This window comes from Anser anser (genome assembly GCF_964211835.1).
Source record: "Anser anser genome assembly, chromosome: 1".
NCBI lineage: Eukaryota > Metazoa > Chordata > Aves > Anseriformes > Anatidae > Anser > Anser anser.
Window position 1 is genome coordinate 75,457,181 of NC_139720.1, and position 16,097 is coordinate 75,473,277.

General features: G+C 38.6%; 1 protein-coding gene across 15 annotated transcripts in view; it reads left to right on the forward strand.

The window, feature by feature from the left end:
• The window catches only part of SCUBE1 (signal peptide, CUB domain and EGF like domain containing 1), a 243,929-nt gene that overhangs the window by 146,033 nt on the left and 81,799 nt on the right, over nt 1-16,097 (forward strand). For 9 of the 15 annotated variants that reach the window (XR_014578059.1, XM_083820003.1, XM_083820015.1 and 6 more), the window contains 2 exons: nt 1,514-1,630; nt 4,541-4,630. The exons of 1 other annotated variant lie outside the window; for it this stretch is intronic. Coding sequence is in view for 13 of the 14 variants with exons in the window: in XM_083820003.1 (XP_083676129.1) it covers nt 1,514-1,630; nt 4,541-4,630 (207 nt within the window). In the remaining variant the exon portion in view is untranslated. The remainder of the gene's footprint in view (nt 1-1,513; nt 1,631-4,540; nt 4,631-16,097) is intronic. 5 more of the 15 variants (XM_083820014.1, XM_083820005.1, XM_083820013.1 and 2 more) reach the window with 1 other exon arrangement.

Below are 16,097 nucleotides of genomic sequence, written 5' to 3' on the forward strand. Positions count from 1 at the left end.
CTACTGGATATGGTGAGGTGGTCTCCCTCAATTTCTTTTGCTAGAATTGTTCCATTTTATGCAAAATACTTCAGTGGTTACTGAGAGTGGCATGACTATTTGGCACAGGGACACTCACAGCAGATGTGAGATATTTCAGTTACTGATACTATTACTAGAAATTCTAGTCTACTCCATTTTAAGAAGCTAGTGTTAAAGCAGAGTTACTGAGGTCACTGGGAAATTATGAGTTCAGCTATGTTGGATTAAGTAGAATCACAGTTTAGATTTAGATCCCCAATTTTAAAATCCTGTTAACTATTATCTTAGTTTTACGGTATATTGCAATTTGCTACCCTGGCTCTTGTATAAACTCTCTTATCTAGGAGAAAATTTCTGCTGAAGGCCAACGTGAGGAAGTTCATTCTGATTAATAGCAGTCAGTATTTAAATTACTCTAACATATCAAAATATCTAAGTCCTCTGAAATTTCTAAGTATGATATAACTGAATAATCGTACATTGAATTTCCCCTGTATCTGGTAATAAAAATATATCCATAAAGAGTCTAGTCCAAATTATCTGTATATAAAGACAATAAACTGAATTCAGAACTGGTTTGTTCAGCATCAAGCTATGGGACTGCAAAAGATCAAACAGAACGGGGGCAAATTAGAGCCATTGTATACCAGGTTGGTATTTAAAAACTAGCTTGTCAGAAATTAAATCCATCAAGTGACAAAAAAAATCAATCTATTAATTCTTGTAAACTTCAAAACTGTATCTGTCAGGAAAAATGTTTGCTTTAATGTATATTTAGTATTTTTTTTAACAGAGAACATTTTAACTGCTAAAAGCGATTTTTCACTGTATGCTTGTAAGTAAAAGCAACCTTTCCAATGCTTCCTCCCTAGTAGAGGCCGGTACACTGTGGGGCCATATCAACATTGTATTTTTTGTCTCAGAGAAGAAAAAAAAATCCTGCTTTATTTTTAAACGTTCTTCTACTCTAGGAGGACCACTACTTGAAACAGTAGATTTCAAGTCTTATGTGGTTCTGTTCTTGCTGTTTGGTCTCTGCTTCCTCTACTTAGAAAGTAAAGAAGAATGAAAAGAGAAAGGCTGTTTATAGACTTTGTATTAGCAGACTGCTCATTTCTTTCTGCCACATACATCACAGATATGTACGTAAAAGCATATAGCTGTTAGGAAGAGATGAAATTGGCAGACCACTCATGCTAAAATTACTAATAAAAATAGACTGGTGGAAAAGTAGCACATGCTTCTTTTTTCTTTCTTTCCTTTTCTTCACTGCATGGATTGAAAAAGTAAGGCATGAGGCAGGAGCATGGCTAAGACAATGTGGCTCAGAAAGAATAAAGAATGCAAATAACTGCAAATACGAATGTTATGTTGCCTTATGTATCGGTTTGTTACTGCTCTTCTGTATTCTGAAAGGCTCTCCAGACTAATTGGTTTCATTGTCATTTTATTTATATATACATATATACACATTCATTTGGGGCTTAACTAGTAACCTGTAACTATGGGAATGGAGGCTGCCAACACACCTGTGATGACACTGATACTGGTCCTGTGTGTGGTTGTCATCAGAAGTATGCCCTACATTCAGATGGCCGAACCTGCATTGGTAAGTACTTCTCTGCAGCGCATTTTATTTCATATTCCTCGTAAAATACATATGTGCACATACGTGTGTGTGTGTGTGCGTGCACGTGTGTGTGTTTGTATCTCCCAGGAGTTTAGCATCATTGCTGACAGAAGTGTGTAACAGCAGTTCCTGGCCATAACAGCAAAGGTCACGCTATGTATAGAGAGAAGCATTTGTGTGTGTTTTGTCAAAATGTTTGTTAATGAAGTATCCCTTTGTTACTCTTCTTTAACTTTTCTTTTCATTACTCTAAATTTTTTTAATGAACAGGTGTAGAACTTTCATAATTATGTATGAAAGTTTCATTACATAATTAGTATGAAAGTTCAGCTCTTCTGTTCACTTTCATGAGTCAGCCTTCCTTGTGTAAGTAAGGTGAGGAAAATGGTCCTGTTTTTCTAAGCTGTTACTGTGGAAAATGAAACATCGTGATGTGCTTTCTTCCCTGATGTATTTTTTATGATTCTAAAAATTACAGCACTTGTAGCGAATATGCTTTCACTAAGATTACCAGTAGGAAAGCCATTCAAGAGACAAAGCATCTTGGGAGATGTTATGCAAACATTTATGATTATAAAATATGTTATTTGCTTAACACCGTTTCTTTCCAACCCCCCAATTTTTTTAAATAAAAAGGGATATTTTTGCACAATGTAAGTTAGAATTCAAAGATTCTTACAGGCTAGAGCCTAAAATCCATAATGGCTTTCATTAGTATTGTGGTCTTGTTGAGTTTTTTGTTTGTTTAATTTCAAGTTCTTATGAATTCCTAGTAATTTCCTGAGGTTAAAAAAAAATGGACACATTTATCATCTTTTGTCTCCTTTGTCATTACTGCAAGACAAAGCACTTGATCTAAAATCCATGGAAATCTGTCAGTTATCTTCAGTGGTCTCTTGATCAGATCCATGGCATAAAACTCAGAGGCTGCACAGGACTTCATTTGCTTCTGATGGATTTGATTGCACAAATTGTGTAGCAGGATAAGAGTTGTATGGGCAGAGGCAGAGCTGAACAAGGTTCAGCACTGGTCTTTGCCTTGCTGTATTGTACACAACTTGTGTCTCAGCTTATGGGATCTCTCAGCTAGTACTTTTTGATTAACAGAGGACTCAGTCTTACAGTCCCTCTGTTTAAATAACCCTCCCTGAAGCCTGTGGCAGTTCCAGATGCAGAGAATTTGCAAGAGTGAGGGCCTTGAGAGCATATTATATTGAATGGATTATTGATCTTCTGTTTCTTAGCATTCACTAATATCCTCAGATCAATGTTTTATATTATCCAGCATGTAAAAATGATTTTAAAAGCTGTATAGACTGCACCTGTTTTTTACTTTTTTTTTTCCATTTTTGTAACGTAATACATATAACTTCATGTTACATTCCTTGGTCTTGTGATGTAAGTCACATATTACTGCCTGTGCTGATTTTCTTCCCACTAAGTAGTTCTTTCTCTTAGAATACTTCTTTATTTATTTATTTTTTTTTTACATTTTTATTCCTGCTTTCTGGTGATGGTTCCTGATTGCCTGTCTTGTCTGATAACTGACGTTCATTAATTATTTACAGAGTAAAATAAATAAATAATAAAAAAAAGAAGCTCAAACAAAAGCCTCCATTGCAGCCTGATCCCATCTAGAACTTGTTAAAAACAAAACAAAACAACTCTTGTTACTACCCAACTATGTAGTGTTGCCACAAACAAAACCTGCCAGCCTCCTCCTCCTCCTCACTTCAGTGATTCCAATGTTTGCTGTCTTCAGTGGTGTGTAGATTCCAGGCATCACTGCAAGAATGCAAACTTCTGCAATGCCATATAAATACTTTTTGACCCTTTGTCTAACATATTTTGTCTTTGTTTGCTTAACTTATCCTTTTATTTTATTTTTTATGTTTGCTGCATGTGAAAGTCCCCACTTGCATTTTGGTTTTTGTTTTGCTAATAAAGCAATTCCTTTTCTGTATAAATCATTTTATTTACCAAGCTGCTGCTTCTCCATTGCTCTCCTGTATGAGAAATCTTTATTTTTATTTCACTTACTGATCATCTCTTCCCACACTTGTGACTGTTTCTGTGTATTTCTAATGAAGCATAACCAAACTAAGTCCTCATTATGCTGTCTGAAACTCTTACATATAGGATATCAGAGACTACCTTGTACAATGACCTTTGCTGACATCATCTTGCTTACTGCATGCTTATAAAATTACTAAACCCTGTTCTTGCAACATCCTTTCTAGCATTGAATGTTTAGCTAGTAGTGTTTCATAGACAAGCAGGCAACCAGCACTGCCCAAATTGATCTTTTTTGTGTTTGTTTGGTTTGTTGTTTGTTTATTTTTGTTGTTGTTTTTGTTCAATGTGCATGCTGTTGTTTGGTTCCTCTTCATGATGTGTCAATGTGTACAAGACTATGGTGCATCCATGCCCATCCATCACCGGACTCTTCTTGCTTTCTCTGTCTGTCTTGGTCTTCCACCTGCCAATTTCAGATCATGATGCCACCACTAGCCTGAATCACTTTAAAGTTTGTCTTTAATAGGTTGTTTAACTAGCATCCTTGAATTTTAATTTCCATCATTAACAACTCTCTGGGGCACTCATGTTAGCTGTCTTATTCTCCAGTAGTAATTAACCTTCATGTATCTGGTTAATTACTTTGTAGTTGACCATTCTTCCTCCTCCCCCTCTTTCATCCTCCTTTCCCAAAACTCCCTTTAATTTTTTCCCGGGGTCTTTAAGGGAATTAACTCTCTAACGGGGATTTAGTGCTTTCATGCCTTGCTTCTTGGCTTTGGCTGTGCCATGCCAAGAAACTGTCTTAGGCAGCGGAAAATTGGGCTTGTGATTAACCAACTGCTCCATGTTTGTCCCTTACTTGTGTTTTAGAGAAGGATGAGGCTGCAATTGAGAGTTCTGAGTACAATGCCACGTCAGTAGCTGATGTGGACAAGCGGGTGAAACGGCGGCTACTTATGGGTAACACTTTTCTTCCACTTCCTTTGTTGTGCTCTCACTTTTGTCTGTATGTGCGTGTGGGGGGAGGTTCTCTTTTGGTCTCATTTGGTCCTTTTGGTTTTGGTTTGGTTTGTGTTTTTTTTTAGCTGACTTTATCTGAGTTGAAAGGTCACCGATTTTGTTAAGTTCTCATCTGTTGTACAACTTCATTTCTCATTTTTAAACTTTTTTTTCCTAAGGCTGAAGCATTAATGTCCAATTTCTTCTGCATAGAAAGAAGCTTTTGCCATTAACCTTACTTACCTTATGCAAGCTACTTCTTACATGTGAATTGTGTGTGTGTGTATGTGTTGCTCTAAGATTCCTAAAAAATCTCATGCTGCAGACTTGCCTTTTGACTTAAAAGTGGATGATGATGATGATATAAAACAATGTTCTATTACGTATGTGGTGTTAAATGAACGACTGAATTTGCCTACTGTTGATAAAAATGTAAATATTATGACTGGAAATTGATTTATTTCCTTTGTGTAGCTATGTTAGTAATCGCTGAAAGATTTTTTCCCTAGTGACTAGTGAGCTTCCTTACGTTCTTCTTTCAAGACTAAAGCATGGCTTGTTTCTCTGTATTGTTGGAGCCTGAGAGTGGAAGAGATGAGGAAGTGCATTGGACAATGAAGATAATTCTTTAGTTCCTCAGTTAACCCATTGCTTACCTTTGTGCTGGTCTTTTTATGTTACTTTTATGGCCATTAGTGAGAACGACCTTTTGATAACTTGACAGGGTAGTGGCTGGATCTCTACCAGATTCTTTTCATGTGACAAAGGGCACAGGGTAGCATAGACTGCTGAATGAAGCCAGCAGTTTGGAGGCTTCCAAGTGGTTTATTACTCTGTATTTTCCATTCCGATGCCCTACACACCCCATACAATATTTATATTAGTGTTTAAGCAAAGCAAGCATTGATGAGATATACCCAATGAACCATTTACAAGATAGGGGTTCTTCACTCACAGAAGAGATTCTGGCATGATGAGATTCTGCTCTGTTCCCTTCTTGTTGTTGTTTCCTTTCCTAAAAGCAGTAAGCCCATCACACACTCTGCCCTGCTAGCTCTTGGCAGGCTCAGCTCTGGCTGTAAACATCTTCACCTACCTAGAAGAACCACCTTTGGAAGACCAGAAGTCTCAGTTTGAGTTAATTGTTGGGCTAATAGTTGCAGTAGGTGACAACACTTGCACAATTTTCATACCACTTCATATCTTGTCACCCATGCTAAATCATCCACTTAATCGTAGGACAGCAGACAGACCCTATGTTAGAAATCACAGGGTGTTGTTAAGTCTGAAATTGTATTAGATGATAATATTGAAGTAAAATATTTTCCCTCTTGTGAACACCTGTGCATATGTTCCTTTATTTTTAGAATATCTATGCTTGTTAATTTGCAATTCGTTCACAGATCTAGCAAGTGACCCATATAAATTTGTTGTTTAATGATGCCCTGTTTAAACTGATTTAAGCTGACAAAAGCTATGAGGCAGCTCATCTTGCTTTCTAAAGGTGATAGTAACACTTCTAGTTGTAATTCCAGTGAGATCCATCGTCTTACAGGAAGTCAGTAAAAAATCATGGAAAGGACCTATATATCATTGGAAAATCCAGTACTCAAGGTCTATCTACAAAGTGAGATTACCCAGCACTAACAGTATTTAAAATGTGGTTTAGAGGGACTGAGCAGCGTAGTGTACTGCTTTGCTACTTTGCCCTCTGATAGAAGCAATTAACCAACCTGAGAGTAAGTTCACAGTGCTTACAAGAGTTCAGGCACAGAATTAAAAAGATATTATGAACAATAAGCTTCTTAGTTACACTAGGCCTGCAAGTTCCAAGACAAACATAGACTCTAGAAGTAGGTTTAGGGAGATGGTTAAAAAATCAGTTTGCAAAACACATTGTATAACTCTTCAGTACCTCCTGTATCAGCAGGTATCGGCCAAGAGCTGACAAGTTTATGGACAGCCCCTGTTTGAACAACTGATTCCTTAGAAGAACATTAACTAGGGTTGTACAGAAATTTAATTAGGAACTGAGACCTGAGTGGGTAGCTTACTATTTAGGGACTTATCTGATTGTTTATTTCTACTCTATGTTATGATACTCATAAAATCCATAACTGATTTTTTTATAGAATTTTATTACATTTTAAAAGTGTAGTGCATTTCCATAAAATTCCATATTTCTTCATGTGCTTTCTAAACAGTTGTTTTAGAAAGCACTAGAAAGTTCCTCAGAAAACCTTACCAGCTCTTGTAAATGGACTGCGATTTTTGACCCTGCTGCAGGCAGTCTTGGAAAAGTAGGAAAAGTTGATGACTATGTAATTTTAGTAATCTGATGAAAGATGCCTTCTATTGCAAGCCCTGAGATGATCTCTAATAGTCCTCTGTCATTTGCTGTATTATTAAAATGACTGTGATCTTCATAACACTTAATATCAGCACAGGCTAAGAATAGTCTTGAGTTAGATTACTTTGGGAGAACGGGACTGCTGTCAGATATGAGTGCCAGTGCCACTAATTTCCTACAGGAAGAGTGGCTGCTTCAGTATCTCAGACTGACTCTTAGAAGGGTCTGTGTCCTAGTCATGGTGTGGTTCTGTGACCTGCAGCTAAATCTTAAATAGAGAAAACTAGATATATACACCCCCTTCCTTCCTGCCTGATGTATTTTTTTTTAGGTCTTGTGAGGCAGACAAGAAACTGGTCTTCTCAGATGATCTGCAAGAGACTTTCCTTTAGAGCCATCCAGTGATTCTTAGAAATTTTTATCCAATTTCTTTCATAACATTGAGAAATACTGCGGGCTTCCGTCTTTTCTTTTACCTCCCCTGTTCTTAGCAAACCACTTGGGTTTAGAGTAAAGAGTGCTCTCATTAAAGAGATGTCACTGAATGAATTTTCTCCTGTCAGTGAAATGTTGTGCCATATTGCTCTTCATACAGCTTATTTACATTTCCTTCACTTCCACTTCAGTTGCCATTTTAGAGGGAAAACGAGTGCACCTTTAATTGTATTCCAGATGGACTTCTGCTGTCTGCCAGAATTACGGACAATGAGCCACTGTTTGGTCTTAAGTCTCAAGAAGTCCTCATATCCTAATTAAAGGTAATACTTTGCTCTTTGGGAAGTCTACATCAACTCTTAGAAGCAAGAAATTTTATGTTTGTTTGTTTGATTGTTTTAATTATCTTTAAAAATACAGTCACTTGCTGCATTGTCATCATCGCAGACCTTACTAGACGGTATAAATCCTCAAGTTGCTTTAGCAACACCATCATGGTATGATCCAACTTCTGTCCAGTAGGGTATTTCTAATATCTTATTATCTTATTTTCCCATATGGTCAGAACTTTTGAAGAGGTGGGCCTGACCCATTTCTCACCATATTTCACCTCCCTGCCTGTACTCTCTACTACTCAAGCGGATCAGGTTGATTTGGGCTTGAACCCATGTAACTTCAGAACCACTGCAAAGGCTCTCTGCATTTCTGTCCTTCACCTTCTGTATACCTTTTCCATTCTTTCCAGAGGTCATTGTTGTAAGATCCCACTTTGGCAGTAAAATGTTCTTCCTCTGATTCTAGAAGGTATAAGGTTGGTTTCTTATCTCAAGAAGACAGTTATACAAAGTTCCTTTTATTATATCAAAGAACAAGGGGCACTGATTGCATTGATCCTGCCTTGAACTTAAAGAAGTGCAGTAATTTCCCTTGCATGTTTAAGGCCAGAATAATGGTACAAATGGTAGTAATACCATCACTACAAACACCTTCATAACACCCAAACTGGGCACTGAAATTCACTCTTTCACAAGATGTGCTCATCTCATCGTAAGTCAGGGCTTCTAAAGGTTTTGCCATTGGGCACTGGCTTCTTGGATCTTCAGTAAGGCTATTGGCAGCCTGCCTCAGATGCAGGAATGTAATTCTCTTTCCTTCCCTTGAAGATGATTCTATGATTCTTGATTCTATGATTCTAAACTGGTTCCTGAGGCCCTTACAAACCATTTTACTGTCAGCTGAAGTGCTTGTATAAGCAGTGAAGTACATTGGCTATGTCCTGGACTTTGTTTTTGCTGAAGTTTACCTCTGCCTAGATTGCTTCTGCTATGTAGGAAGCACTTTAAGTGATTTGGTAATACACACCAACAAGGACCAGCTTTTTCAGGCTGTACATTACATGTACCTGTATTACATTCCATCCCTGATTTCCTGAGAGTGACTTACAGGCAGGTCTTTGGTCAGGTTGCCCAAATCCACATCCAACCTGGCCTTGAAGTGTTTCCAGGGATGGGGCATCCACAGCTTCTCTGGGCAACCTGTATTTATTACTTCAAGTATGTCAGTCAGGGAGATATAAATTTATAGCTGATCCTTCTTAGGTTAGGTTTACCCATTTGAACCCTAAAGTGGTACCCGGCTTTATATCTTGAGTTTATTTTTTCCTAAACCACAGTTATATAAGAATAAAGCTACCCTATTTACCCTGGGCACCAAGCATGATTTGACTTTGTTTTGTTTAGGAGCAGGTGCCTGAGGAGCACTCTTCCCTCACCTGATTGCCTCCATGGCAGAACAGTACCTAGTTATACTTATTTCCACCCCAGATTATCACTGTAGGTATCAGATGTATACACACTGTGGGTGTCAGGCCATGTTGTTAATGAGCAGGGGTAGAACCATCAGATGTGAGCTGAACATCCTCCAGGAGTTCAAGGTACCTCATTGATTTTGTGCCTGACCTTAACAGAAAGACCATCTGAAGCACCATCTCTGTTTCTGCAGTTTTCCTTCAGAGGCTTCTAGGTACTATGCAGCTCTTAGCAGAGCGGTCTTCTACATTCCTCATTTCTGATGAAACAAGATTCTCCTTCAGGAAGCTTAAATAAGTCAGGGACTCAAGAAGGCCTCAAGAAGGCCCCAGAGGGCAGACACCTAGTGTGTAAATGTCATATTGATAATCATGTGAGGAGAAATGAAGGTCACTTACTTGAGACATGTTGCCATATGCACATTCATATGGTAAGCCACCCTTCTCCTCTTCTTTCTCTTAGTCCAACTGGAAATTCTTGGGATTCCAGAGCTGACAAGAACTGGTGCTATGGCACTATGTTGGTGTTAAGGCTAAAAAATCTCAGGTCTTAACTTGCAAGGATATATGCCTTCTATGACCGTGCATGTGAATAACATACAAACTTTCTACTTTCTCTGGTATGCTGTCTTCTTTTTACTTCTGCCTCTCCCTATGGCACATTGCGATTCTGAGGGTTATAGTCTTATATGCTGAAGAGTATAAGCTTGGTAGAACATTAAGGAGTGTAGTGGTTTAACCCGTCCGGCAGCTAAGCACCACACAGCCGTTCGCTCACCCTCCCCCCTCCCTCTCTGGGGTGGGGGAGAGAATCAGGAAAATGAAGCCTGTGGGTTGAGATAGAGACAGTTTATTAGGACAAAAAGGAAAAGAAAATAATAATAATAATGATAATAGTACTACTAATAATAATGTATACAAAACAAGTGATGTACAACGCAATTGCTCACCACCCACTGACCAATGCCCAGCCTATCCCCAAGCAGCCGGCCTCCCCCCTCGGCCAGCCACCCCTATATATATATATTGTTCAGCATGACATCAGATGGTATGGAATACCCCTTTGGCCAGTTTGGGTCAGCTGTCCTGGGTCTGTCCCCTCCCAGCTCCTGCTGCACCCCCAGCCTGCCCACTGGCAGGACAGAGCGAGAAGCTGAAAAGTCATTGGCTTAATGTAAACACTGTTCTGCAACAATTAAAACATCAGTGTGTTATCAACATTATTCTCATCCTAAATCCAAAACTCTACTAGCTACTAGGAGGAAAATTAACTCTATCCTAGCTGAAACCAGGACAGGAGGCATTATGGCTTAAGCTTTGTAGGAATCATAGAATAACTGTTCTTGCAGACTTTCTAGTCTGTTATGCTTACCTTATCCAAGCTGTTGCCTCCAGTCTGGTGTTTTGTTTGTTAGGAATTCAGGACTTAATCTCTCTGAATCACTGTTTTCTTTCCAGCAGAGACATACAGCTCTTCCTTGGCTACAGGGAAATAGAATCACCAAAATTAACTAGGATTACCACAGCCTCATAATTAATGTGATTTTCTCCTGCCAGGTGTAAAATAACGTCATACCAGTATGGAAACAATCACTGGTCACCCTTTCAGTCATCCAAAGATCTCTACTCTGATGGTTCACTGTGAATAACTTCTACAAAGTCAAATCTCTGTCTTGAATTACTGTATAACACACAATGGTTGTGTAATTCATATAGAAATCCACCATTTTCTGGATTTCAGAACTCCCTAGTAGAGCCAAATTTAGTTTCTTTGCAGCTCAGGAAGGAATATTGTGGAACTGTAGAACTTACTGAAGCCGTGCATTCTTCACCTAAAAAATTTCTTCCATATGATAGAAGTTTTCTGGCAAAAGCCTTTCCTCTTCTTGAAAGAAAATTTTGTGGGAAGACTATGGTTTTCAAATTCCTTTTGCCTGGAATGGTCTTCAGAAATAGGGAAACAAACTGAACGTAGTAGTCTGTTTTGAACACTTGTTTGGGCTGTGAAAAAGATGATACTGAAGCCCTTTTCATGGTGATTTACCACCCATGATCAAGGGATACATTGGGCTGTAAATTCAGACTACCTCATTATTAGCTCACGAAGGTGTTCTACTTTTTGGGTCCATATTGGTAACCAATATAGCCTGATAAGGGCTTAGGATTCTTCAGCTGCAGTAAACATTAACTGATAGAAAATGGAACCAGGGTTTCTAACATGCCATGTAATAACCTAAATACCATGCCATCAGAATAAAGTGTTATGAGGTATGCTTTTTCGTTAGAAATTTTCCAAAAGGCTTAGGTTGTTTCGTTCCAGTGTGAAATAAAAATGGATTCTGTAGTATTGATCTTTGATTCTCTTTCAAAATGGAATGATATTTTGCAGATGAGCCTAGTATTGCTTTTCTGTCTCAAAGAGCAGGGAGATGGACAAGCTAATGTTTATTTTCAAATGTTCTTCCAAAGCAATTAACTTCTATCATAGTTACAGCCTACCAGGTATCACTTTCTGCCAGAAGCACCTTTTCAGCATTTACTTCAGTTCTTAGCTCTGTTGTGCTGCCTCCTAGGAGTCTTTCAAATAACTTAAAATACGTCTTCATTTCTCTGAATGGTATTTATCTGATTTTAAAATGCTCACTGTCAGAAATCTGCTGTCAGAAAGCCAAACGTGCTGCTCTGTATACATCCCAACCTTTTTGTTCTTTAATCAACAAAGCATTTAAAATGTGTTCTTAACAAGCATATTGCCAGGGGAATCTCTAACTCAGTTACTAACAGTGAAACCAAGACCCCGCTTTAGCTCTTTCTATCAGTTCTACTTTGCTATATGAAATCACAGAAAATAGGGGAAGGAATCCCTGAGGTTATTCATTCTCTCTCTCCCAAGGGCAGATATTTTCATCTTGTGTTTTCGTCACTTTTATTCATTGAGTTTGTGAATGGTGTGCTATTTCCTGTAAAAATCCCTTTTCTTCATTTCTTTGCTGATGATAAGTCTCTGACCTTATCCAGAATTCCTACCAATACCTTCCATTGTTTCGCTTTTCCATTTTAAATGAAAGGATCTGTCCAAGGTCAAGAGATAATGCTCCCTAGCGATGTTTGGAGTATTTCAGTATTTCTTAAATGCATCTTCCCTATTTAGAAAAAAAACCAACAAAGCAAAACTAATAGTGCTATTTATAAGTGACCAGAATGGACTCATCCAGTGTTTATAAAACACCTGATCCAATCTATCAAGTGACATTCCCTAAATGTGTACTGTTCCCCTGAAGATGAACCTGAAACTGTGAAATGAGGACTGCAGGATTAGTGATTCACTGCAAGATTCACCTAGTCATTTCTTCATACATTCCTTATGTGGCAGTGCAGAATTCTCATCCTATTTTCATGCAAATAAAATTCTACCAGTCATGAAATTGCAAGGAAATGAGGAGACAAGCATAACGGAGTGAAGAATTCCACATCCTGCAAGTTACCCTTTCTGTCTCACGTTTTTCATTCCCTGAATATGAAGCTCTTTCACTTTCTCCTTCTTTCTGTTCACAGCTATTTTTTTCTTTCATTATACTCTTCTGAATGCTCTGTCTCTATCCTTTCAGCATCACAGAGCATAATTTGCATGAGAATAACATCGTTCTGACTTAACTGAAAATTTGATTATTTTAGTTGTGTGTTTAATTTTCTCCTCGTGCTTGTTGTTCTTAGGATCTTTCCTTCTACCCTGATCTTATGCTGTATACTGCATACACTGCCATTTGCAGTAAAATTCTTTTTATGGATGGCAGCAACAGTCTTGACACGTGTCCTCTGTCGCATTGCCTTGTTACCCATACTGCCTATTATCTCTTATTTAAAAGCAAGCTCAACTGTATAATCGACAGAACTTTTCCCTCCAAAATTACCTTTCCCAAGTTAAGCTTTAGTGTCTTCCAAGTTTCAGGCTTAAAGAATTCTTTTGGTCATAATTTGAGTGGGATTTTGAGTGTTATTTTATCCAGTTAGATATCTTTGTTAGGTTTGGTCATGCAACTCACCTGCATACACCAGTGATGACACTAGTGGTAAAACTGTTTCCATAAGATTCCTCTACATAATATAAATGTTAAGTGGAGGAGTGTACTATGCGAAAATCTAATATATGTGGAATTCACAGAGAGCTGTGGTTGTTAGAGATTGTGCTGTGATATCAACTTGAAGTGAAAAAACAAGATGTCAGCACAGGCTTTTTTGGGTGTGAGAGAAGGTGACACCTTGTAGCTAAAAGTTATGGCACGATTTGATTTCAGGTACTTTTTTGTGTGTGTGTTAAACTGAATGAATTTAGTGTTGTTGAAAGTGAGGGAGCCAGTTCCACTCAGCTGGGCAGGATCTGTCTCTCCTATAGAACTGCTCTAATACCTTACAATCGTACTGTTTCCTTTGATAACTGTTTCTTAACCTTAACTTAATAGCAGCTGGCACAGTTGGGTCCTGATGTTAATCCTTATGAGGGCTCCAGAATGCTAAGAATCCAGATGCAAAGAATCATTACAGATGATGACAAATAATGCTTTAAGATTAGGCCTTCTCAACACCTTTTTATGTGTTTTAGGATAGGTAAGCATGTTATCTCTTGGCTCAAACACAGAAGCAGTTTACAACAGCTTTAGCTATGGCACATCTGCTGAGGAACAGAGATTGCCAGTAGGTTAACCCTTTTTGCCACTCCACTTGCCAGGCGTCATTACTTCACAGATTAAGATTTCTGCTGACCCAGTGAACTTTAAGCTTCTGCAAGTGAATTCCAAATGAAGGGCAATGAACTGCTAGATTGCTTTAACTTGCACTATTGGCAGTATTATTGTTTGGCCAGTCATAGGAACTAGGTAGGGAAAACACGTCCCTCAGGTCCTCCTTTCAGCCGTACTTACCTCTTACCCTTTCAGTCTTAACAGTTTACAGAAATTTGGCAAACTTCTTAACAGTTTACAGAAATTTGGCAAACTTAGAAACAAATCTTTGTTTTGAGGGACTGCTATCTCTTCTTCTCCCTTCTGTCTTAAAGTCAGACATTGCCCAGATTTGTGTCTTTAGGCAGCATTAAGCACCTCAGTGGCCTTTAAATTTGAGAATCAGCACAAACCTGCCTCTCCATGTTTCCAGTAGCAATTATCTTCAAATCAGTTACTAATTACTAATCAGTGAGAAAAAAGGGTACATGCTTGTTGTGGTTTAACCTGTCAGGCAGCTAAGCACCACATAGCCATTCTCTCACTCCTCCACAGTGGGATGAGAGAGACAACTGAAAAAGGTAAAAGCGTGAGAACTTGCGGATTGAGATAAGGACAGTTTAATAAGAAAGTGAAGAAGAAGAAGAAAAAAAATTTAAAAAACAAGTGATGCACAACACAATTGCTCACCATATGCTGACCAGTACCCAGCCAGTCACTCAGCAACAGTAGCCTCCCCCTAGCCAACTCCCCACAGTTTTGTTGTTCAGCATGGTGTCGTATTACCATACGTATGGAATATTTCCTTGGTCAGTATGGGTCAGCTGTCCTGGTTGTGTCCCCTCCCAGCTTCTTACCATCCCCTTCAGCTTACTCAGTGGCAACGCAGAAGCCAGGCTGCTCAACAACTAAAACATCAGTGTTACCAAAACTATTTTCATCCTAAGTCCAAGACACAGTACCATACCAACCACTCTGAAGAAAATTAACTCTCTCCCAGCTGAAACCAGGACAGTGCTGCACCTTTTGTAGTATATGGATTTCACCATCTTTAGTTTGATGACATAAACCAGCAGATATGACCAATCCTAATCTTTTACTGCCTACACATTGCTGCATATATCCTTTTTGTCTGCACAAAGTCTGAAGAGAGAAGGTCAGTCAAAATCATAGAATATGATTTAGGATAGAAAATAGAAAATAGAAATCATTAGCTATACAGAATTTTTTCATTTCTTCCAAGAACAACTTCTTCTGTGGAAGGATGTACTGTTAACTGTCCCCTCTCTTGTGCTTTTCCAAAGAGAAAGATGGATCAAGACAGCAGCTGTTGCAAGATTTCATTGGATGTAGGTTATGACTTGAGTGGCTTCTCTCTCCATTTTCACTTGACCCTATGTATGATTTCTGTTGTTTTCACTACTGCTGGCTACTTTTGGTCTTCTGTTAAGTCTTCTTTGCATGTTCATACACACGTTATTGAGAACAGCTCTTTGATTTACAGTTGTTCCCTGCTCTTTCCAGTCATTGTTTTGTGATCAAGAGAATGATAACGCATAGGGCTTCTGGATCCTGCTGACTGCAGGCTGCCATGCTGGGTAACTGAAAAGATCAGAGAACCACTTCTCGATATCTCCAAAGGAAACATCTTGTTGCTAGATGGCTTGGTCTTCCTTTCATGCCTTGCGGTGCCTTTGAGATAGAGCTGCATATTGATGAAAAAAAGGGAACTGACAATGATTACTAGTGCAATGTTTTTACACTTTTTATACACTCTGGTAATAACATGCAATTACAATCATCATCCTCCACGCTGAGATCCACACAGCATTCATCTGTCTTTTTTCTTTTTTAGAATACTATGTAGACCTGCACTGGTCTACACAGCAGAAATACGCTACACTGACTGGTGTCTTGGTAGCCCACACAGTGGTGCATTGGCTGCAGAATAGCACTTGTGCTTTTGAACAGTAATACTGTAAACCCAAGTTATATTCAACATCTTTTTCTGAGGGCTCTTTGTGACTGCTCAACCTTCTTGTGGGACAAGCAGGATTACACCTTTTCAGTGCTAATAGAGACCTTAGCTCTTCATAAAATTTTAAATTCATCAGTTAC